The sequence below is a fragment of the Crinia signifera genome, chromosome 4, assembly GCF_055691185.1.
Source record: "Crinia signifera chromosome 4, ASM5569118v1, whole genome shotgun sequence".
NCBI classification, from domain to species: domain Eukaryota; kingdom Metazoa; phylum Chordata; class Amphibia; order Anura; family Myobatrachidae; genus Crinia; species Crinia signifera.
In genome coordinates, this window is record NC_139220.1 from 311,997,525 (window position 1) to 312,021,728 (window position 24,204).

The window sequence follows — 24,204 nt, forward strand, 5'->3', positions numbered from 1 at the left end:
AATCCAAAACCCAAGATTCGTATTTGACTGAATTCTGAACCAAAATACACAAACTCGAGACTCAATTATAAACCCATTTCTGGCTTATGAATGCACCTGGTGTACAAATAACCATGTTGAAGTTTCTGTCACTTTCAAAAGACGATTGGTATTTTAAGAACCTCACCATGCAGAGGTCCAAGTGAGGTCATAAAGACCCTTCACACAGTTTACAATAAAGGAGAGAAATTATTCTATGTCTACGTCGAACAGTACAAAGCAGTAGCAGGACCGTGTACTGAGGGGCTCAATCTATGCTGAGTATTAAATTATAAGAAGATTAAAGTATAGAGACAATATTAATAATAGGCATTCTAAGTAGAGAAAGCAATGTGATCAGTATTAAGGAGGACATGAAAAGTGGACATACTGTGGGGGTAATTCTGGTTCAATTGCTAAAAAAATGCAAATTCGGTCCAGGGACGGATGGTGCGGGTCTGCATATGCGTATCGGCGAAGATACGCATTTGAAGACCCGCTGTGCAAACAACTTCGGCTAGTATAACACTCGGGGTGGGCAGGGGGATGTCCCATGGGAATGCCCAACATTTCCTGGTCATGCCCACAAAAACGGTGGGTGTGCCCAAATGAGTATTAAACCCATCCCTATGCCAACATGTGATATCAGTGTCCGCCCCATAAATAAAGGTAAATAAAAGTCAGTCCTTTCAAACAAGGAAAAAAATAATAATTTGACGGTCGGTGCCCGTACAAACGCATGGGAATAGATGTGTCAGTGTATGCATCCATTCACATGTAGGCGCCGACCAGTGGCGCCGGAACGGGGGGGGCGAGGGGGCAGCTTGCCCCCCCCCCCCCCCCAAAATTACTGAGGCGCTAAAGTACCGTTCAGGGCCGTTTCTAGAGGCGGACAAGCCGTGCAGCAGCCCGGGGCGCTGCACGGCTTGTCCGCCTCTGTTAAACAGCCAGGGCGCCCGGCAATGTTCCCTGCAAGGTGTGCGCACAAACATTTTAATTGTGCGCACTACTGTCCGCCACCCGCCGCTCACTCCCCTGGAGCCGGGAGCCAGCCAGCGCCGTGTGCTCTGCCTCTGGGTATAAACTATAAAGTGCTGCGCCGGCGTCTGACGTCAGACGGAGACGCTGGCGCCGCACAGCGCGCAGAAAGAGCTACACTCAGGGCGGAGCCTGCCCGCATGCCTGCCCACCTTCCTAACCCAGTGCCCACCACATAACTTAAGGCACAGACAGAGCCCTACCACCCCAGACGGTATGTTTAGAAATAAACTCGCCCCCTGAAAATGTTGCACACTGACTATATATATCTCCTATATATTTGGCTACATCTGTCACTCAAAGTGGGTGTCTGTGTCTATAACGCTCTGTTCCTGGACTTTCCTCTTAATGTGTGATTGCCTTCATCTGTGCTGAACACCTTTCTGAGAAATTAACCTGTTTAAAACAGGTGATGGCAATCATACATTAAGGGGAAGTCTAGAAACAGAGCATTGTGTCCCTCCTGGAGAGGGTCATGTTGGGAGGTATGTGACAGAGAACCAGCCCAGTGAGCCCACAGACAGTGCCAGACACCCACTGCCTTCCCATGTTGCCCAGCACTGCTATTCCACAGCCACCAGGTGAGCGCCCCCTCCCGCGATTTGCAGCAAAACCTCCCCCCCCGCGCGCCCCCCCCCCTCCCGCGATTCGCGGCAAAAACACCCGCTCCCCCGCGACCCCCCCTACCGCGATTCGCAGCAAAAACACCCCCGCGACCCCCCCTCCCGCGATTCGCTGCAAAAAGAACCCCCCCACAACCCCTCCCGCAATTCGCGGCATAACCACCACCCCGCGACCCCCCCCTCCCGCGAATCGCGGCAAACCCTCCCCCGTGACACCCCCCCCCCGATTCGCGGAAAAAACACCCCCCCCCGCGACCTCCCTCCCGCGATTCGCGGCAAAAAGAACCCCCCCGCGACCCCCCCTTGCACGATTGGCGGCACCCCCCCTGCGACCCCCCTCCCGCGATTCGCGGCACACACCCCTCCCCCCCCCCCGGAATTCGCAGCAGCCCCAGGATTAAATGGCACATGCAAAACACTGCCATGGCTATGGTCGACAATGAAAAAGGTTGACATGAGTTTTTGAAGATTTATTTTTAATTTTTTAAATTTTTTCATATTCATTGTCATGTGTCGACATGGACACCAATGAAGTGGCACACTTTTGTCAACATTTACATGTGTTGACCTTTCTGTGTTGATTTTTTTCTTGTGGCGATTCGCGTCACACCCCCCGCAACCCCCCCTCCGGCGATTCGCGGCACCCCCCCGCGACCCCCCCCTCCCGCAATTCGCGGCAACCCCCCACCGGAACCCCCATGAACCCCGCTCTCCCGCGATTCGCGGCACCCACCCCCCGCAACCCCCCCCTCCCGCAAATCGCGGCACCCCCCGCGATTCGCGGCAGCCTCAGGATTAAATGGCACATGCAAAACACTGGCACGGCTATGGTCGACAATGAAAAAGGTTGACATGAGTTTTTGAAGATTTATTTTTGATTTTTTGAATGTTTTCATATTCATTGTCATGTGTCAACATGGACACCAATGAAGTGGCACACTTATGTCAACATTTACATGTGTTGACCTTTCTGTGTTGATTTTTTCTTGTGGCGATTCGCGTCACACCCCCCCCCCGCAACCCCCACTCCCGCGATTCACGGCACACACACACACCCCCGCGATTCTCGGCACCCCACCCCGTGACCCCCCCTCCCGTGATTCATGGCACACCCCCCGCGACCCCCCCTACCATGATTCGCCGCAACCCCCGCCCCCGTAACCCCCCTCCCGCGATTTGCGGCAACCCACCCCGCGACCCCCCTCCCGCGATTCTCTGCAATCCCTCCCCTCCCGCGATTCGCAGCATCCACCCCCCCACAACCCCCCCTCCTGCAATTCGCGGCACCCCCCGCGACCCCCCCTCCTGCAATTCGCGGCACCCTCCGCGACCCCCCCTCCCGCGATTCGCGGACACCTAAGTTGCAATACAGGCATCTTTCATACAATTCTAACCATATTTCTCATATACAAACGTTCACAAATTAAGGGGGCGCAGCCCCTTACGACGGTGTGAAGAGCGCCCGTAGGGCGCGATGAATCACCTAGTGTATTGAAATAAATGTCTTTATTTCTCCAAAATTGTGTGGTTTAATTAGTACATGTAGAATACACATGTGTATTGATAGTATTAATATTCAGTAATGTCCATTCTTAGCAGTTTCAAAGTGTGTGACAAGTACAGCATATGTGTGTGTTTAGTAAAGGTTCCTTGAAGCAGCAATGGTTTCAATTAAAGCACTGACAAGCGTGCCATTAGTGAGTAATGAGTAAAGGAGTCGATTGTATTGTGTTCAGCTGTTAATGCTTGTAGTCATTAGGCGTTCCGTTCGCCTACCGCAGCACCGAGTGGTTTCCGCAAAGCAATACTTGCCTTATGGACACCGCACATTTCTATCGGTCTTGTTCGCGTGCATTCGGAGTGCTATCCGAATGCACGCCCCCCAACATAAGTGTACTCCCCCGTGTCCGCCCATGTTTCCACCCAGTTTTGCCCACTTTGAAACTACGCCCATGTGTCATTCCGCATGACGCCCATAATACGCCCATATTTCCCGAGTGATTGCGGTGCATAGTTTTGTACGGGATTAGCACGAACAGGTACGGAGTCAATGCTTTGCACATGCGCCTTGCGTTCCCCACGCATGCGCAGACGCCGGAAACACGCTATCCGAAAGTATTCGGGAAAGTACGCATCAATCAGAATAAGGGCCAGAGAGAGAGAGATAGAGAGAGATAGAGAGATAGTGACAGATTGTGCTATATATTTTTTATATAACTGACTGCTGCCCCCCCTTTTGTGCTGATCAGTATAAATTAACTGATCAGCCACTTTTTGGGGGCGCAGGTTTTTTTTTATATATATATATATACCTGTCAGTGCTGCTGCTGCAGTGTTATAGAGTGATAGATAGTGAGAGATAGAGAGATAGAGAGAGATAGTGACAGAGAGTGATAGAGACTGCTATATTTTGTGTCTGCTGCCCCCATTTTGTGCACCCCCAGCAACTTTTTGGGGGTGCAGGGGTTATTTTTCATATATATAACTGTCAGTGCTGCTGCTGCAGTGTCATAGAGTGATAGATAGTGAGAGATAGAGAGATAGAGAGAGATAGTGACAGAGAGTGATAGAGAGTGCTAAATTTTGTGTCTGCTGCCCCCGCCTTTTGTGCTGATCACTATATCTGAGGTGATCAGCAACTTTTTGGGGGTGCAGAGGTTTTTTTTTTTTTTATATATATACTATATATATATATACTGTCAGTTGCACCAAAGGTTGTGCACCTGCTGCCCCTCACTGGTAATCAGTGTCGCATCACTGATCACCTTTTTTTTTTTTTGAGGCTGCTGTGGGGTCTTTTTTTAATTTTTTTTTTACACACACTGTGATTTTGTGGGTGTCCTGTGGCCACTGTGCGCTGATCAGTGACGTACATCACTGATCAGCTTTTTCGGCACAGGGTTGATCTTTTTTTTTTTTTTTGATCAAATTCCTGTTGCCTTTGAGCGCTGTTCAGTGACGGACGTTACTGACCAACATCTGTGCTCAATTTTTGGCGCAGGACCTTTTTTTTTTTTTTTTAACCCCTTCAATTTTTTTTTTTTAACCCCTTCAATTTTTTTTTTTTTTAACCCCTTCAATTTTTTTTTTTTTGTATAAAGTATATATTTTTTTTTCTGCACTACATACACACTACACACTACATACCCCCCGGGTTGAAATAAAGTTTGTACCCCCCCCTACACTATACACGTGTTGAAACATTTCACTACCAGTAACACAAAAATAAAAATGGCATCCCAAATGTCAATCCAAATGTTATCCCAAATGTCATCCCAGTCATCCAGAAGAATGTATTCAGCGGAGGAGGCATATGCCATGCTTGCCTCTGACTCTGACACAGCCAGTGATGCAAGCGGGGAATTTGAAGGCTTCGTCTTAAGCTCCTCTTCCTCCTCTAGTATATATATATATATATATATATATATATATATATATATATATATACACACACACATATGTGTGTATATATATATATATATATATATATTTATACACACATATGTGTGTGTGTGTGTATATATATATATATATACATACATATGTGTATATATATATATATATATATATATGTACGTATATAAACAGGGGGTAACATATAGCAATTTAGGGGGCGCCAAAATGAGATTATATCTTGCCCCCCCCAACCTAAAAACGTTCCAGCGCCCCTGGCGCCGACATTCAGCAGGCATTCGCTCCCCCAGCGGGCAGAGTTTACCCGCTCGCTAAGCAGCAAAATAACACTGCTTAGCGAGCGGGTCTGAATCAGGCCGATAGGAAGGTACAAACCAGACAACCCTAATCCCGCTCTGGTCATCTAAACCATTTACCTGTCTCTCATCTCCTCACCTGCGGACATGACGTAATCACGGTAAATAGGCAGCCTGAAGATACCAGCAAGGACAGCCAGCCAGGGTATTACACCGGGATTCAGGTCGGAGAAACCGTTGGCCTCGGTGGCAAAGTTGCAGAAGGAGGCCGTTGAGAGAATGCCATGTGGGTGACACCCGAGGACGTAGTTCCTGTCTGGGCTGAGCTGGGAGCACTGCCGCAGCTGTTGAGGTTCAATAAAAAGTTACAAATAGGTGTAAACATTTTCAGTATCTTCTCCCCCAGTACACCAAGGGGCAATAGCAATAAGATTTGAAAAACCACCTGGTAGTAGGCAAATGCCCAGGGCATTTAGAATGCCTAGGTGCATGCAGCTCGTACAACTGAGCCAGCCAGTGCGGGGAGCAGAGACAGTGGAGGCAGCTGTGGGCAGTAACAAAAATGGCCACCTTCCCTGGAGGCTGGCTGCTGTGCATGCCCAGCTACAGTTGCTCCTCCTCTCATGTGGGGTCCAGCAGAATGACCTTGCACTGAATGACTCCCTGAAGCCAGCCCAGGCTTCCAGATATGTAGAGTCCAAACCGGGTGTGTGTTGTGCAGGATAAGAAGGGAGGGATTGGTTTGTAATAATGTGGTGCATGTGTGTAAGCTGCATTACTGTGTGGCATTATGTGTATAAGGGCATTTCTAATGTGTTGCATAATGTGTAAGGGTCATTAATGTGTGACATTATGTATGTAAGGTGTACTACTGTGTGGTGTAATGTGTATAAAGGGCACTACTGTGTGATGAAGGAGCAATACATTGTGGTGTAGTGTGAATAAGGAGCAAAATGGTGTGTTGTAATGTGAATAAGAAGCAATGGGTCAGGGGTAAAACTAGCAGCGTTGGTCGGTCATCAACCAAAATCTTGCCTCAAATTACTATAGCTAGGGCCAGGTAGGTAATTAAAAGATCTCATATTTACAAAGATATGGTAAGTCTGCAGGCCTTGAAGTGGCCTGGAGGCTTACCATATCTTTGCAAATCTTTGCAATTATCAGTCAGCCAAAATAGTTTTATAATCTTGAAAATACTAATAAGTGGTTAAATCTGAAGTACGGTAGGAGGAACAACAGCAATAAAATGGGCAGGAAGAAGACATTACCAAAAATAAGGGGGACAGAGTGCGTAACAAGAAGAAAGTGATCAGGCACCTTTATAGGGAAGTAGTCTCTGAAATACTTCCACACCGTCCATCTCCTCACCCATTGTGTCCTACGGCCGCCTGCAGGAAGAAATACAGAGGAAGGGCGATCTGGATATAATAAAGTGATAGAATGAATTTGGGGGAGGTGTGTCAAAGCGTGGAGAGAGATACAGTACCAACCAATCACCTCCTGTCCTTTTTCAAACACAGCCTGTAACATGGCGGTTAGGAGCTGGCTGGTTGGTACTTTGGGTCTCAGGGGGAAATAGTAACAGAAAGTCAGTCGCACAAGACTAAAGATTTGGCAAAAAATTTTGTATTGTTTGGGCGGCCCCCCTTAGATATTAATCCCTGAAGTAATCCTTTTTATGTATTTGTGGGGGGGTGCTATCACTGGACAACGTTCGGAACAGTACGTATGGAAAGAAAAGAATTGTCACAGTGTGATGCACCCAAAAAAAAATTGTACGCATTAAATATAACTTTTATTGTGTTAGTAATAAAAATTAGGGATGTGCGGGTTCGGATCCTAGAGATCCGATCCTAGAGATCCGAACCCCCACGAACTTAACTGATCTGAGGCTGGGTCCGAGGAGTTCGATGGGTCCCCGCCATTTTCTGAGTCCATAATGCGGCCGAATGTCATCTTCCCGCTGTCGGATTCTCAGGAGACCGCGAGATATATACTTCCCGGCGCACAGTGCCATTTTTAAGCAGGCTTGTGATTTCAGACAGCATGGACTGTCTGCTGAGGAGGGGAGGGAATCCTGCAGGGACTGCTACAGAGGGGGCTGCATTATATTAATTTACTGCTGCCAGTGTCTCAGGATAAGTCCAGGATGGCCGCATGTGTGCTGTATCAGTCCAGGGGTGCCCGCATGTGTCCCGTATCAGTCCAGGGGTGCCCGCATGTGTCCCGTATCAGTCCAGGGGTGCCCGCATGTGTCCCGTATCAGTCCAGGGGTGCCCACATGTGTGCCGCATATTACCATGGGTGCCCCCATGTGTCCCGTATCAGTCCAGGGGTGTCCGCTTGTGTGCTATATAATACCATGGGTGCCCCCATGTGTCCCATATCAGTCCAGGTGTGCCCACATGTGTGCCATAAAATACCATGGGTGCCCCCATGTGTCCCGTATCAGTCCAGGGGTGTCCGCTTGTGTGCTATATAATACCATGGGTGCCCCCATGTGTCCCATATCAGTCCAGGTGTGCCCACATGTGTGCCATAAAATACCATGGGTGCCCCCATGTGTCCCGTATCAGTCCAGGGGTGCCCGCATCTGTGCCGTATAATTCCATTTTAATTAAAAGATTAATTTTTTTTTTTATTAAAAGTTTTAAAGGTTTTCTTTTTCTACTGCAGGAATGTCGCCATGTCTCCCATATAATTCCATGTGTGCCGCCATGTGTGCCGTATCAGTCCGGGGGTGCCACCATCTGTGCCGTATAATTCCATGTGTGCCGCAATGTGTGCCGTATCAGTCCAGGGGTGCAGCCATCTGTGCCGTATAATTCCATGTGTGCTGTATCAGGTCAGGGGTGCCCGCATGTGTGACGCATAATTCCATGTGTGCTGTATCAGGTCAGGGGTGCCCGCATGTGTGACGCATAATTCATGGAGTGCTGCCAAGTGTGCTGTATAATTCATGGGGTGCTGCTAAGTGTGCTGTATCAGTCCAGGGTTGATGCTAAGTGTGCTGTATAATTCATGGGGTGCTGCTAAGCCTGCTGTATCAATCCAGGGGTGCTGCCATTTTGTTATTAAAAGAATAACTCTTTTTACTGCAGGAGTGTCACTGTGTACCGTATAATTCCATGTGTGCTGTGTCAGTCCAGGGGTTCTGCCATCTGTGCCGTATAATACCATGTGTGCCATCATATGTGCTGTATCAGGTCAGGGGCACCACCATCTTGCCGTATTATTCATGGGGTAAGCCAAGTCTGACGTATAATTCCTGGGGTAAGCCAAGTCTGACGTATAATTCATGGGGTGCTGCCAAGTGTGCTGAATTAGTCCATGGGTGATGCTAAGTGTCCCATATCAGTCCAGGGGTGATGCTAAGTGTGCCGTATCAGTCCAGGGGTGCTACTAAGTGTCCCGTATCAGTCCAGGGGTGATGCTAAATGTGCCGTATCAGTCCAGTGTTTGTGCCGCCACTTGTGTCGCTTATCATAGTCATCCAGCTACTTCGGTGCAAACTTTTGGCCTAAAAACAATATTGTGAGGTGTTCAGAATAGACTGGAAATTAGTGGAGATGAATGCTATTGAGGTTAATAATAACTTAGGAGCCAAAAAAAAAAAAATTCTGTGATTTTAGTGTTTTTTATGCTTTGAAAAAAATAATCAGAACCCAAAAACCAAAATGTTGAGGGGGTGTTTTGGCAAAACCCAGTAGAACCCAAAACCCGAAGGTAATCAGAACCCAAATCCCAAAAGGCGAAAAGTGGCAGGTACACATCCCTAATAAAAATGTGGGTACTTGTTTCCTAGCACGGCCACACCGATTTACATCGGGGTGGTCGTGTCGGAAAAATCGGGTCGATCGCATCGCATGCGATTTGGTCGCATGCGATGCGATCGACGCGACCGACCGATTTTGGACCCGATTTTTTTTTTTTAATGAAATGTAAATCGGGTCCCTGGGACCCGATTTTACATTGGATTCAATGTAAAATATTCCCAACCCCCCCAAATGTCACGGCGTACACCCCACCCCACGATAGACGCCAACCCGAAGCGTGGCGAGCGCAGCGAGCCCGCGAGGGGCGGCGGTGCGCGTCCTCCGACCTTTTCATTCCCCTACTATCCACGTCGGCGTGGAGTTGAGAATAGAATAGTGTGGCGAGCGCAGCGAGCCACCGAGCCCGAAGCGTGGCGAGCGCAGCGCGCCCCGCGAGGGGACGCGGATACCTTCACAGGTAAACGCGTCCCTTCGCGGACTTCACAGGTGTCCGCGTTGCCACGGACACCTGTGAAGCCCGCGAGGGGACGCGTATAACTGTGAAGGTATCCGCGTCCCCTCGCGGGGCTCGCTGCGCTCGCCACGCTTCGGGCTCGGTGGCTCGCTGCGCTCGCCACACTATTCTATTCTCAACTCCACGCCGACGTGGATAGTAGGGGAATGAAAAGGTCGGAGGACGCGCACCGCCGCCCCTCGCGGGCTCGCTGCGCTCGCCACGCTTCGGGTTGGCGTCTATCGTGGGGTGACGACGGGGACATCTAAAATGTGAAATGGGTCATATTGGCCCATTTCACATTTTTCACATTTTTTCAGGATTTCAATGTTAAAAAATCTTTTAACATTGAAGCCTATGTAAAAATCGGGGGCATCGCGTCGGGACCTATGTTAATGGTCCCAACCGACGCGATGCCCCCGATATTTTACCTTTCCCGACACGATTTCAATGTTAAAATATTTTTTAACATTGAAGCCTATGGGGAAATCGCGGGCATCGCGTCGGTCACGTCGGGACCATTGTTAACGGTCCCGACCGACGCGATGCCCCCGATATTTTTTTTTTGCTTTACTTCTTTATTAAACTGATAAATCACTCCTGTTATCTCATTAGTTATATCCCAATCTGTGAGTATAGTGTACTAGCAACCAAATTAGGAGGATTTGTTTATTTTAAATAATGCCTTTTAAATTATACTTATTGAGCTGTCAGCTATTGTATCAATTGGATTGTGAGGATGGAGGTTTCCTTCAACGTATGTTATCTAGTAGAGAGACCTTCAATTCCAATGGGAACGTCTAGTTCTGTGTGTAACCAATTTAGCAACAATTGTTGCACATAAGAATTTTTGCAGTCTTGGCTGGGTGCTGGTAGGAGCTGATTGGCTGGTTGTTTATCACTCTCCATTTTATCACTTTTTAAAGCTTGATACATCTAGCCCTATATAACAATATAACAAGCTATGCATATCTATGGGTTTTAATTGCAAGCTCTATATCCGCACATATCTTTGCAGGTGTATATGATGCTGTCTGTGACCGGTTATACACGTATATAACAGAAACAATTAGGGTGGCCAATCCCGGGATCGGGATCGGCGGGATCCCGGGATTGGCGGGATCCCGGGATTTGGCCCCTAAAACGCCGGGATTTCAATCCCGGGATTGGAGTTTCCAATCCCGGGATTTTCGGGATTAGACTGCGCATGCGCAGTCTAATGCCGGGCAGCGTCTGAGCGTGTGCTCAGACACTGCCCGGCTTCTCCCTTAGCCGGCAGTATGGCTCTGCGCAGCGTGACGAGGCCAGAGGTCACGCTGCGCAGGCCAAGCAGCTGCACAGACGCGTCCAGACCAGCATGACACCCCGACCGGCTCCTGGATGCTGCCTACACCACCCGCCTCCTGCTGCTGGCTGCTCACCGCCCGCCTCCCGACTGCTCACCGTCCGCCTCCCGGCTGCTCACCACCGCCTCCCGGTTGCTCACCCGCCCGCCTACCGGCATCAATCAGCCGCCCACCCTCCCCGCTTCACCGACCACCCTCCTGGCCGCACCGCACAGCACATGTAAGTAAATATGCGGGGCGGCCGGGGAGGGTTTTTTAATCAGGGAAGCCAATCCCGGGATCCCGGGAATCCCGGGATCGGGCATTTTTCAATCCCGAATTCCGGGATTGAAAAAATGCTCCGGGATTGGCAACCCTAGAAACAATGTATGTCACTTTTTCTATCAATATGTTATATGTGTATATTAGTACATAGTACTGTCAATGTAGTCTAATCATTTTGAGATTAATTTTCTCATGGTCCTTTGTGTAGTGCAGGCATGTCCAAACTGTGGCCCCACCAGCTCTTGTGAAACTACACATCCCAGCATGCCTTGCCATAGTTTAACATTCCCTAATAGCAAAACTGTTACAAGACATGCTGGGACTTGTAGTTTCACAACAGCTGGAGGGCCATAGCCTGGACATGCCTGGTAAAGGAATAACCCAGAACCTAGCTAATCAGACTGTAAAAATTCTTATGTGCAACAATTGTTGCTAAATTGGTTACACACAGAACTAGACGTACGTATTGGAATTGAAGGTCCCTCTACTAGATAACAAACGTGAAATAAATCTCCATCCTCACAATCCAATTGATACAATAGCAGGCAGCTCAATAAAACCAACTACACTATACTACACTATACTACGCTATACTAGGAAAACTCACAGATTGTTCTTTTATACTTTGCATTTTTATTTCTTACATAATAAAAGTTATATTTTATGTGTACAGTTTCTTTTTGGCGCATCGCACCGTGACAATTCTTTTTCTTTCCATAGGTATTTTGGGTCTCATTCAGCCCTGCTTGACATGCTGCTTAAATTCGCAGCCTAGTGAACAGGTGACTACAATAAATTGCAAAAATACCTCTTTCTGGAGTGTCCCAATCGATCAGCAGATAGGTGAAGTAGACCACGGGGATGAGCCACAAGGAAGTAAACAGCATATAGAATAGCATTACGGTGAAAAAGATTCCTGGTGAGAGACAGGAGAGTTATCCAGGTCTGCATGACAATGCCACACTTTCATCTATATATATATAAAAGGCTAATTACTCCTCACCTCTATGAGAAGAAGTACCACCAGTGACCACTAGAGGCCACTCTATGAACTAACTGACTGCTTTGTGCGCTAAAAGAGATCACAACAGAAAGTGAAAGCTATTTTTGCGGGGACACTGATCTCTTTCAAACTTGCTGGATACAGAGAGAGGGAGCTGTGGAGCTTAGAGGTATTAGAAGATAGGGACTGGGGGGGGTGGAGAGTTTGTGGGATAAAAACTGTCACAGCTCAAAGTGAAAGTAAAAACAGTCACAGTTCAAAGAGAAAGTACCTTGCTCAAGCCGTCATTTTTAACTGGTGACAGAGAAATGCTGGTTGTAGGGTGCATGCAGATTTGGACAGGGCGCACGCTGAATGTTTAGGGGTAAATTGCGTGTGAAAAAGATAAACGTGTTTTCCGTAGCATGTGAAGCCTTAAAGTGGTATAGTCCCTATATTTGTGTAAAATAGGCTTAAAGGGCCTGATGCAGCGATGAAAGTAAACGGGGCATATTTATGTAGCGTTGGTACACATAGTTATACATGTCTCGCAGTTGGACTGCCACAAGGTATACGCCTGTAACTAGTCATTATTATTTGTGCAACTACCGGTACTTTATGGAAAGATAGATAGATAGATAGATAGATAGATAGTATTATACTTTTGCTGTGTTTGTAATTGTTTCAATGTAATTGATAGTAGTTTACAGACCAACAGCAGCACTTAGTAGATAATTAAAGCAATATTGTATAAACGCACAGGGAAAACCGCCTGTTTATTCCCCTGATGAAGTCCATGATAATGAAACGCGTCAGATATTTCAAACTGGTGTTTCCACGTTTATGTGACCAGTTGGATATTGTAAGTTCTTGGGATCACTTCGACTCACATTTCAAGACAGCTGTAACCATCATTAGCTGCTGGTGCTGTTGCTAAGGGCGTTTTCATCTACCAACCCTCCTGGTTTTCTTTCCTTAAGCTGCAGTATTACACCTGAGGCGCGCAATATGAAACCTGTGACTGAAATGACTGAGGACACCTATTCCTGTCACGTTTTATTTCCTGTTTCGGTCCAGAGATGGACAGTAGCCATACTGCGAGACACCTTACTGGGGATCTCCGCTGTCGCATCTGGAGAAATTCATTTAGGCCGTACACATATTAAAGGAGGAATACTTCACTAATTGTTGCTAGCCCATCTGTGGGGAACAAGCAAAACTGAGCAAGGATTCCCCAATTTAACAAACCACGCTGGGGCTAATTCTGGTTAATTTGTAATGGGGCAAATTCAGCCCCGTTCCGATATGTGGGGTCTGCGCTGTGCAGACCCGGGCAACAAATGGGCCGTTCATTGTGGCTGCGGAGAAGAGGGCCGGGGGTGGACGGCAATGGGAATGGGGCTCATCCATGGGAACACTGAACGTTTTCTGGGCATTCCCCTGAAAACGCTGGGCGTTCCCATGGATACAAGGGCGGCCCGATGCCTGCTGAATCAGGCCCTGCATTAGAGTGATTCTTAATGGTCGCTGCTGGGATTATTAATTTCAAGATACATTATTGTGGTTATTGGGCACTTATATTATTGACGTGTCTTCTATAGAACGCAGTAGCACTAACGATTCACCTTCTTTGTCATGTGTGTCATGTAGGGAGGTCCTACCCCTGGGTATAAGTAGAAATAAGCCCCATCTAGGGGATTTCGTATGTTACTAGTAAGAGCATACTCAGTAAAACACCTTCTAGTGACATCATCAAGCTGCCAGCTTTCAGCACATTGGCTAAGAATGATCACATGACATTAGCTGCTCAGGCAGCACAAATCAATTCATGTGTAAGGAATGTATGACACATAGAGGTAGGGGACACAAGGGTGGTATGTGTGGTACTGATTGTGCCCACGGTAGACGTTCACTTGCCTCTTTCCCCACTTACCCATCAAAAGAAAGGTCAGCACCCATTGAAAAACACTGATGGCCAGCAAATGCTTTCTGATCGGTTCCATCCCAGTCCTCGCCTTTGTGTCACCTGTACAAGAGCATGTCACGGCGTAAGATGTCGATTTGTGTCACTTTTGTTTATGCTGAAACTACCGCTTACAGTAACTCGCTGATATATATCTAAACAAAGCTCAGAATATTTATTGAAAACATATCAGTTTAAACATCGATAGCCGATATATTGGTCAATCGATGATCAGAACATTGTAACTTTACATTTGCCCAATGACTGCTTCTCTCTTCAGCCTCCGATTGTACACAGTGAAGATGACGGCTGCTTTTATTTACATTTCCCCAGTGGCTGCCAATCTCTTGTCTGCATGTCCTAGGGGTTGGCCAAGCCTCAGTGGTAGCTGGACACACCCACTGTAGTGGCTGACCACACCCCTTCTGCATGGACCGCTGCCACTGCATTCCCCCCCCTCAGGTGGGTCAATCATAACTCTGTCCAACACGGCTTATGGCTAAATGTATTCATAGTGTTCCTGGTCTGGGAATAACAGACGTTCAACCTCCTTGTAAGTGTCTGTTGTTTGTATTGATCTAATACAATGAATAATTAATGTAACAATTAGGTTACCTTGTAAAGGGTATTCTATGCTATAGAGACTGATTAGTGGCTTGTCTTGATTTACTGTGTATTATATCATGATTTCATTAAGAAACTTCTATAAGAATATCAGATTATGGACCTTATTCTGGTCCAAGCGCAACACTGCGAATTTTGCAGCGTTGCATGTGGACGAAAATTTCTCCAGCGCACGCAGATCAGAGACACCTCTATGGTGTCTCTGATCTGCGAGTGCCCAGTGCGGGAAGCAGGTGGGCAGCCGCCATCCGCTGACGTCAGCCGCCTGCCCAAATCCCCCCCGCACCGGTGTAATCGCCGGATGTTCCTGGAAATGCCCAGCATTTTCATTTATTGGGCATTCCCATGGCCTGTGTCCTCCCATCGCCCCTCACCCGCACTGCTAGGTGCGAGGGGGAAGGCGAACATATAGCTCGCCGTGCCCGCTCACACCCTGCATCTGTACATGCGCAGAAATGCGCCTGCGCAAGCGCAGAAGCAAAGCATCGAACGTGCAGGGGCCCGAACCATTTAGAATAACCCCCTATGTCTGATGCAGGACATGGTACTAAACTCACTGTAATTGATGGGTGTTCAATTGTAGGGATCCGATATGATATCCCGGCGGTCGGGATCCCGGCGGTCGGAATCCCGACACTGGAATCCCGACCGCCGAAATCCCGACAAGGGGGGGACATGGATCGCCCCCCCTTGCGGGCTCGCTGCGCTCGCCACGCAGCGGGCCCGGTGCCTCGCTACGCTCGGCACGCTATTATATTCTCCCTCTATGGGTGTCGTGGACACCCACGGAGGGAGAAAGTTTCGGGATTTCGGCGGTCGGGATTCCAGTGTCGGGATTCCGACCGCCGGGATCCCGACCGCCGGGAAATTAACCGCATCCCAATTGTAGATCACAATAAAAATGCATGAGAATATTTAATATGGTAGAAAATGTACACAAATACAAATCATTAGTCACAGTCAGGGACGGATTGGCCCACCGGGATACCGGGCCATTTCCCGGCGGGGCGGTCCAGATTTTCATCTGGCTGTGCCGCCGACCGTTCTATCATGGCCGGTGCTATCAGCCCTGTGGTGCGGCAGCCATATTTGTTTTGGGCTATCCTGCCCTTCTGACCAGGCAGCGGCCGCTGGTCGCTGATTGGTGACGTCACCCGCGAGCCGCCTTCAGCCCCCCCCCTCCCCGGGCTGCCTCGAGATCCAGTCAACCGCAACTTCTCAAATTAATGATCTATGCTGATTTAGGGGCCCATAGTTATTTACTGCAAAGGGAAATCTAGACAACTCTCCCCTATTAATATAACTTAAGGGTTAAAAAATTTCATTTTTAAGTAGCTTCCAACCCAATAATCCTTTGGAGTCAAGCAGGCCAGAGAATTCCGCTGGAGATAACTTGCTGAGGATACATTGCTGTCTTGCATTAGTGATTAAGTTATGCGACTTTTATCTAATCACTTTTAGACTTTGACTTGTGTAATTTATACATATATTGGGGTTTAAGGTTGTGCTGAAGCCACTCTACTCTGCAAGTTTGCTTTACACTTCATTCTTTTTGGGTTGTGGATAGAAGCAGTATCTTCAGGACAAATCCTAGCACTGATAACACTGCTGGTCACATGATGTCACTACAGTAATGTGACTGTTGTTTCCTAGCAGCACAAGCCCTGTACAGGGATTTGAGGATCTCTGTACAGTACTCTCTACTTTACTGGTAGGTATCTACTGTTTAAAATGTATCTCATGAAAACACTTCTGAGTTTTGACCCTCACTTCAGCCAATACTCACTTTGTGCTGTAGCCATAGAGGCCCAATGAAACGCGTAGGGTTCCTAAGTATCCCTGCTTTCCAGAACTTAAATAACGATCCTCATTTTTATTTTCCATGTTGGGAAAATGGAGAGATTGGGGTGAACAGTGACCTACTCTGCACAGTTGCTCCTTTGTGTAGACCCAGATACATTCAGTGAGCCTCAGAGGAACAGAGAGGAAACATACCACTATTCCTTTACAGGGGTGGATAAGTATATGTAACAGTACCTGCACATGAAGACATGTCAGCCGCTCACTGAGGATGGATGATGGGAACTCACAGAGAGAGGTGTCACCTGTAGAGAGATATGTATCATATAAAGGTATATACAGGCCCGTTACTTCCCTTTAGCTGAAACGCGTACCGCTAGGCTTCACCTGTACTTGCTTACTCAGGAGACTGAAATAGGTGTAGTTACATTCCTCAAATGGGAGTAAGATCGACTCACCTGCTACTAAACATGGCGACCCAGAGGCAGTGTCTATCTGACCTAAGATGGGGAAATACAAATTGTTCTACCCCATAGTAGACGGCCACCCTGGAAAATGACTGTAGTGACTACAGGTATATTCTACAGATTAAGGTGCATTGGGAAAAGGCTTTGCTTGCTCGCTACCCATGAGGATCTGCAAATATCGGAGTAGGAAGAGGTTCTGCAGCACCTACTACCGTATTGATCTCATATAATTTTTACACCAAATTAAACATAATCTGTTTTGTGCCTGTGGATCCAATATACATGGAAACCGTGCACTATTACATAGTGATGTCACCTGTATGTAGAGATGTGTCACCTGTACACAGTGAGTGATGTCACCTGTACATAGAGATGTGTCACATGTACACAGTGAGTGATGTCACCTGTACATAGAGATGTGTCACCTGTACACAGTGAGTGATGTCACCTGTACATAGAGATGTGTCATCTGTACACAGGGAGTGATGTCACCTGTACATAGAGATGTGTCATCTGTACATAGGGAGTGATGTCACCTATACATAGAGATGTGTCACCTGTACACAGGGAGTGATGTCACCTGTACACAGGGAGTGATGTCACCTGTACATAGGGAGTGATGTCACCTGTACACAGGGAGTGATGTCACCTGTACATAGGGAGTGATGTCACCTGTACATAGAGATGTGTCATTTGTACATAGGGAGTGATGTCACCTGTACATAGGGAGTGATGTCACCTGTACACAGGGAGTGATGTCACCTGTACATAGGGAGTGATGTAGCCTGTACATAGAGATGTGTCATTTGTACATAGGGAGTGATGTCACCTGTACACAGGGAGTGATGTCACCTGTACATAGGGAGTGATGTAGCCTGTACATAGTGATGTGTCATCTGTACATAGGGAGTGATGTCACCTATACATAGAGATGTGTCACCTGTACACAGGGAGTGATGTCACCTGTACATAGGGAGTGATGTCACCTGTACACAGGGAGTGATGTCACCTGTACACAGGGAGTGATGTCACCTGTACACAGGGAGTGATGTCACCTGTACATAGAAATGTGTCACCTGTACACCGAGAGTGATGTCACCTGTACATAGAAATGTGTCACCTGTACACAGGGAGTGATGTCACCTGTACACAGGGAGTGATGTCACCTGTACATAGGGAGCGATGTCACCTGTACACAGGGAGTGATGTCACCTGTACACAGGGAGTGATGTCACCGGTACACAGGGAGTGATGTGTCATCTGTACATAGAAATGTGTCACCTGTACACAGGGAGTGATGTCACCTGTACATAGTGATGTGTCATCTGTACACAGGGAGTGATCTCACCTGTACATAGAGATGTGTCATCTGTACATAGGGAGTGAGGTCACCTGTACATAGTGATGTGTCATCTGTACATAGGGAGTGATGTCACCTATACATAGAGATGTGTCACCTGTACACAGGGAGTGATGTCACCTGTACATAGGGAGTGATGTCACCTCTACACAGGGAGTGATGTCATCTGTACACAGGGAGTGATGTCACTACCTGTACACAGGGAGTGATGTCACTACCTGTACACAGGGAGTGATGTCACCTGTACACAGGTAGTGATGTCACCTGTACATAGAGATGTGTCACCTGTACACAGGGAGTGATGTCACCTATACATAGAGAAGTAACATCTGTACACAGGGAGTGATGTCACCTGTACATAGAGATGTGTCACCTGTACACAGGGAGTGATGTCACCTGTACATAGAGATGTGTCACCTGTACACAGGGAGTGATGTCACCTGTACATAGTGATGTAACATATGTACACAATGTGTGATGTCACCTGTACATACTTCCCCCCCCCCTACCACCACCATTATAACACCCCAATAATGTTGCTCCTAACTGCTGCTCTGTGTAACCTGCATGAGTTATTTATGAGGAAAGAGAGTGGGGCAACCATCCACAGGGCCATCTTAACCTATGGGCTCAATGGGCAGTTGCCCAAGGCCTCCACAATTCTCGGGCCCTTCAAGTTGTGGCAGATTGGGTTGTGGGCATCTGCTCCTGAGCTACGTGGGAGGCAGTAGAGAAGCTGCCTGTTCGCCATGATTGGGAAACAGACACAAACAGAGCTGCCAGGCAGCATTCTCTTCCACCAATCAGAGTGCAGCATTCTCTTCCTGCTTACCAGCCTGCAGCCAGACATTGAATGGCTGTTAGCATGCTGATTGGTGAATGACTGGAGCTATCAACCAATCAGAGTACCGACAGCCATTTACTGCATGGAAGCAAGTGGAGAGATGGTACAAGAATTCATTGCTTGCCCGGGGCCTACAATGCTGTCTTGACCATCCAGAGTGCACAGCTGGATGGGGTGACAGCCTAGTGAATATTTTAGGTCAATTTGATTACAATTGGAAGGCTGTGTGGCAATGTTTACCTTTCCAGTTAGGGATTTAGGGTTTGTCTGAGCACTGGGCGCACCCCGAACCCTCCCGGACGTCTAGCACCAGGCTGCAACATAAAATAGGCCCAACATCATAAGTGCTGAAACTGTATAGCTCTCTCACAATGTATGCATTATATTCTGTGTGTATGCTTTTAAGGAGACAGTGGAATTCAGGGCCGCCGACAGGGGGGTGCTGTGGGTACAGCTGTCCCGGGCCCCGGCCTCTGGAAAGGTGCGGGCAACTAATTTTGCTCACCGCAACCTGCCTCCGCTGTGCTGCCTCCTTCTTTAATGCAGGACGCCGGCGGCCAATTAAAATGCTGCACCGGCTTTTGAGCCAATCAGAGCTTGTGTACGGTTACCAATCAGAGTGGCAGCCGGTACATGGGCTCTGATTGGCTCACCAGCCGGTGCTGCATTTTAATTGGCCGCTGGCATCCTGCATTGAGTCGGGCGGTAAGTGAAGGGAGGGGGACGGGGGGAGTGGGGGCTGGAGGGGCCCAGGCTGGAAATCAGTCCCGGGCCCCCAAAATTCCCAGTGGTAGCCCTGGTGGAATTGATAGTGCATGGGGTACATATGCCCACATGGCTCTGGCCAGTGGCAGAACTCCCATTACGGGGCCCACTGCTGTCCCTGTCACCTACTGTTTTTCCCTGTCACCCTCTGCCTCTCCCTGTCACCCACTGCTGTATTGCATATTGTGAATTTGGAATGGATGGATGAGGGGGGCCCAAATTATATTTTTGCACCCTGGCCAACAACCACTGGCTCTGGCCACATCCACACAGCTCTGGTCACACCCACACAGCTCTGGCCACACCCCATACACCTCATCAGCCATAGGGTCACTGTTAGCACCAGGGTAATGGTTGCCGTTAGGGTAAGGGACACAACTGGAACAAAACTTACTTTTAACCGTAGGCCACTCCCCCTCATGATGAGGCCACACCCCACTTGATAAAGCTATGCCCCTTTTTCATGGCCTTTGTCACACTGAATATCAGCAAGGCTAGTGACGCCTCTGTCGCCAAAGTACATTGATGAATGCCAACCACACAGGTACCGTCATATCTGAATTGCTAGGATCTCCATGTAATTTCCATCTGTACCATCTGGTGGCAGCCATCCGGGCACACTCGCAGATTTGAAACATTGTGGTGCTTATGTCCAATGTTTAAAATGCCTCGGGGTCAATTTACTAAGCCCCTTAGAGAGAGATCATGTGAACTGAGATAAAGTACTAACCAACCGGCTTCTCCCATGTTACAGGCTGTGTTAGAAAAGAGTAAGGAGCAAGGGAGGAGGAGGCACATCAACTGCCACAAACTGCCATTCCAAACTGGCAGTTGGTGTGGCTCCCCTATTTGAAATTTGGATTGTGCTGCAGCCCCCCCTCCCCTGGATCAGCCACTGGTTATGAGCTCTTTGGCTGTTAGTTTATCTCTGTCCACATTATCTCTCACCAAGCCTTAGTACATAGAGCCTTTAGTTACTACTGTAGTATGCCCTGTGCACCATACTGAAACCATCCATAACTATCACAGGTGAAAGTCACACAGTACACGTGACAGAGTACACACACGCAGAGCACGCTCACCGTCCAGCAGTAACGTCTCTCCACGCGTATCCCGTCTCCGGGGGTCACCATGCACCCATGTGTTTTCCTGCACAGACTGTGTGTCTTTGTATCCCTGCGGGTCGGTGTCCCAGCTGTGTGTTGTTGTGCGAGCGTGTGTGTTGTGTTGGATGTGTAGCAAGCTTCCATTATCACTATCTCCCTATCTGATGCTCTGAACTTTGTCCGTGTTGCTGATGGACTGGAAGGACTGTGACCCAGGAACACACAGAGATTTAACCCTTGTGTCGCTGTGCCACAACACTACCACCGCAGGTGCTCACAGACTGTGACACCAAAATATAGGTCATTATGTAACCCGTCTGTCTTCTACATTACAGCAGCAGCAATATATTCCTAGATTAACCCTTCTTGTGCCCGGTGGGTTCATTTTAACTGTGTGGGTCCACTTTGCTTTGATCATGCTTTGCAGAGTGTTGGCCCCTCTATGGCCTCTTCTGTGCGAGACTTGCGGCATATATTAGTACATATGCGATTAGTATCATTGTGATGTGTGGCGGATGTACCGCAAAGGCTGGGGGCATATCTGCATATGGTCTCAGATCCACCAAGCCCACAGTCCTGAAGTGCTTTGCTCCCACCCCTGAATCCGACTCTATCTATCATCCCAACACATTCCCCATTACTAGGGATGGCCATCAACCATCGATGATTAGAAAACATCGATGATTTATGACCGATGTAGAATAGCTTGGCCATCGAAGGGGGAGAAGCAGATGGTTTCCCACCATCGATGTCAAGCTGAAACAAATAGTTTTGTTTTGCTTTTTCCTGGGACGTGGAGCATAGCTCCGCCCAGATCATCCGTGAAGCCCCGCCCCCTGTTTACTGATTGGCCCACAGGCCAATCAGTCTAAGAAAATGGATGACCATCGATATGTAAAACATTGATAGTCATCCATTGCATAGTTATGCACAATCGATGGTATACCTATTCTCCCATATTTCCCATGCTGCCTGTCATGCTAGTGGAGAATGTACAAAGTACCATGTCAGTTATAATGTCCAGTATAGTGTAATATGCCAGTTATAATGTCCAGTATAGTGTAATATGCCAGTTATAATGTCCAGTATAGTGTAATATGTCAGTTATAATGTCCAGTATAGTGTAATATCCCAGTTATAATGTCCAGTATAGTGTAACATGTCAGTTATAATGTCCAGTATATTGTAATATGTCAGTTATAATGTCCAGTATAGTGTAATATCCCAGTTATAATGTCCAGTATAGTGTAATATGCCAGTTATAATGCCAAGTATAGTGTAACATGTCAGTTATAATGTCCAGTATAGTGTAACATATCAGTTATAATGTCCAGTATAGTGTAACATGTCAGTTATAATGTCCAGTATATTGTAATATGTCAGTTATAATGTCCAGTATAGTGTAATATCCCAGTTATAATGCCCAGTATAGTGTAATATGCCAGTTATAATGCCAAGTATAGTGTAACATGTCAGTTATAATGTCCAGTATAGTGTAACATGTCAGTTATAATGTCCAGTATATTGTAATATGCCAGCTATAATGTCCAGTATAGTGTAATATCCCAGTTATAATGTCCAGTATAGTGTAATATGCCAGTCATAATGCCAAGTATAGTGTAACATGTCAGTTATAATGCCAAGTATAGTGTAACATGTCAGTTATAATGTCCAGTATAGTGTAACATGTCAGCTATAATGTCCAGTATAGTGTAATATGCCAGTTATAATGTCCAGTATAGTGTAATATGCCAGTCATAATGCCAAGTATAGTGTAATATGCCAGTTATAATGTCCAGTATAGTGTAATATGCCAGCTATAATATCCAGTATAGTGTAATATGCAGTTATAATGTCCAGTATAGTGTAATATGCCAGTTATAATGCCCAGTATAGTGTAATATGCCAGTTATAATGTCCAGTATAGTGTAATATGCCAGCTATAATGTCCAGTATAGTGTAATATGTCAGTTATAATGCACAGTGTAGTGTAATATGCCAGCTATAATGTCCAGTATAGTGTAATATGCCAGTTATAATGCACAGTATAGTGTAATATGCCAGTTATAATGTCCAGTATAGTGTAATATGCCAGTTATAATGTCCAGTATAGTGTAATATGCCAGTTATAATGTCCAGTATAGTGTAATATGTCAGTTATAATGCCAAGTATAGTGTAACATGTCAGTTATAATGCCCAGTATAGTGTAATATGCCAGCTATAATGTCCAGTATAGTGTAATATGCCAGTTATAATGTCCAGTATAGTGTAATATGCCAGTTATAATGCCCAGTATAGTGTAATATGCCAGCTATAATGTCCAGTATAGTGTAATATGCCAGTTATAATGTCCAGTATAGTGTAATATGCCAGTTATAATGTCCAATATAGTGTAATATGCCAGTTATAATGTCCAGTATAGTGTAATATGTCAGTTATAATGCCAAGTATAGTTTAACATGTCAGTTATAATGCCAAGTATAGTGTAACATGTCAGTTATAATGCCCAGTATAGTGTAATATGCCAGCTATAATGTCCAGTATAGTGTAATATGCCAGTTATAATGTCCAGTATAGTGTAATATGTCAGTTATAATGCCAAGTATAGTGTAACATGTCAGTTATAATGTCCAGTATAGTGTAACATGTCAGTTATAATGTCCAGTATAGTGTAACATGTCAGTTATAATGTCCAGTATAGTGTAACATGTCAGTTATAATGTCCAGTATAGTGTAATATGCCAGTTATAATGTCCAGTATAGTGTAATATGCCAGTCATAATGCCAAGTATAGTGTAATATGCCAGTTATAATGTCCAGTATAGTGTAATATGCCAGCTATAATATCCAGTATAGTGTAATATGCAGTTATAATGTCCAGTATAGTGTAATATGCCAGTTATAATGCCCAGTATAGTGTAATATGCCAGTTATAATGTCCAGTATAGTGTAATATGCCAGCTATAATGTCCAGTATAGTGTAATATGTCAGTTATAATGCACAGTATAGTGTAATATGCCAGT

The 24,204-nt window shown here is 46.7% G+C and overlaps 1 protein-coding gene across 1 annotated transcript in view; it reads right to left on the reverse strand.

Annotated features, from left to right (window-relative positions):
- The window catches only part of LOC146075829 (2-acylglycerol O-acyltransferase 3-like), a 56,014-nt gene extending 34,665 nt beyond the window's left edge, over window positions 1-21,349 (reverse strand). Inside the window, 6 exon segments of the mRNA XM_083185466.1 lie at window positions 5,529-5,733; window positions 6,707-6,777; window positions 12,077-12,184; window positions 14,184-14,276; window positions 16,875-16,942; window positions 21,156-21,349. Coding sequence (XP_083041592.1) covers window positions 5,529-5,733; window positions 6,707-6,777; window positions 12,077-12,184; window positions 14,184-14,276; window positions 16,875-16,890 — 493 coding nt within the window. The 5' untranslated portion in view covers window positions 16,891-16,942; window positions 21,156-21,349.
- Window positions 21,350-24,204: the final 2,855 nt, after the last annotated feature.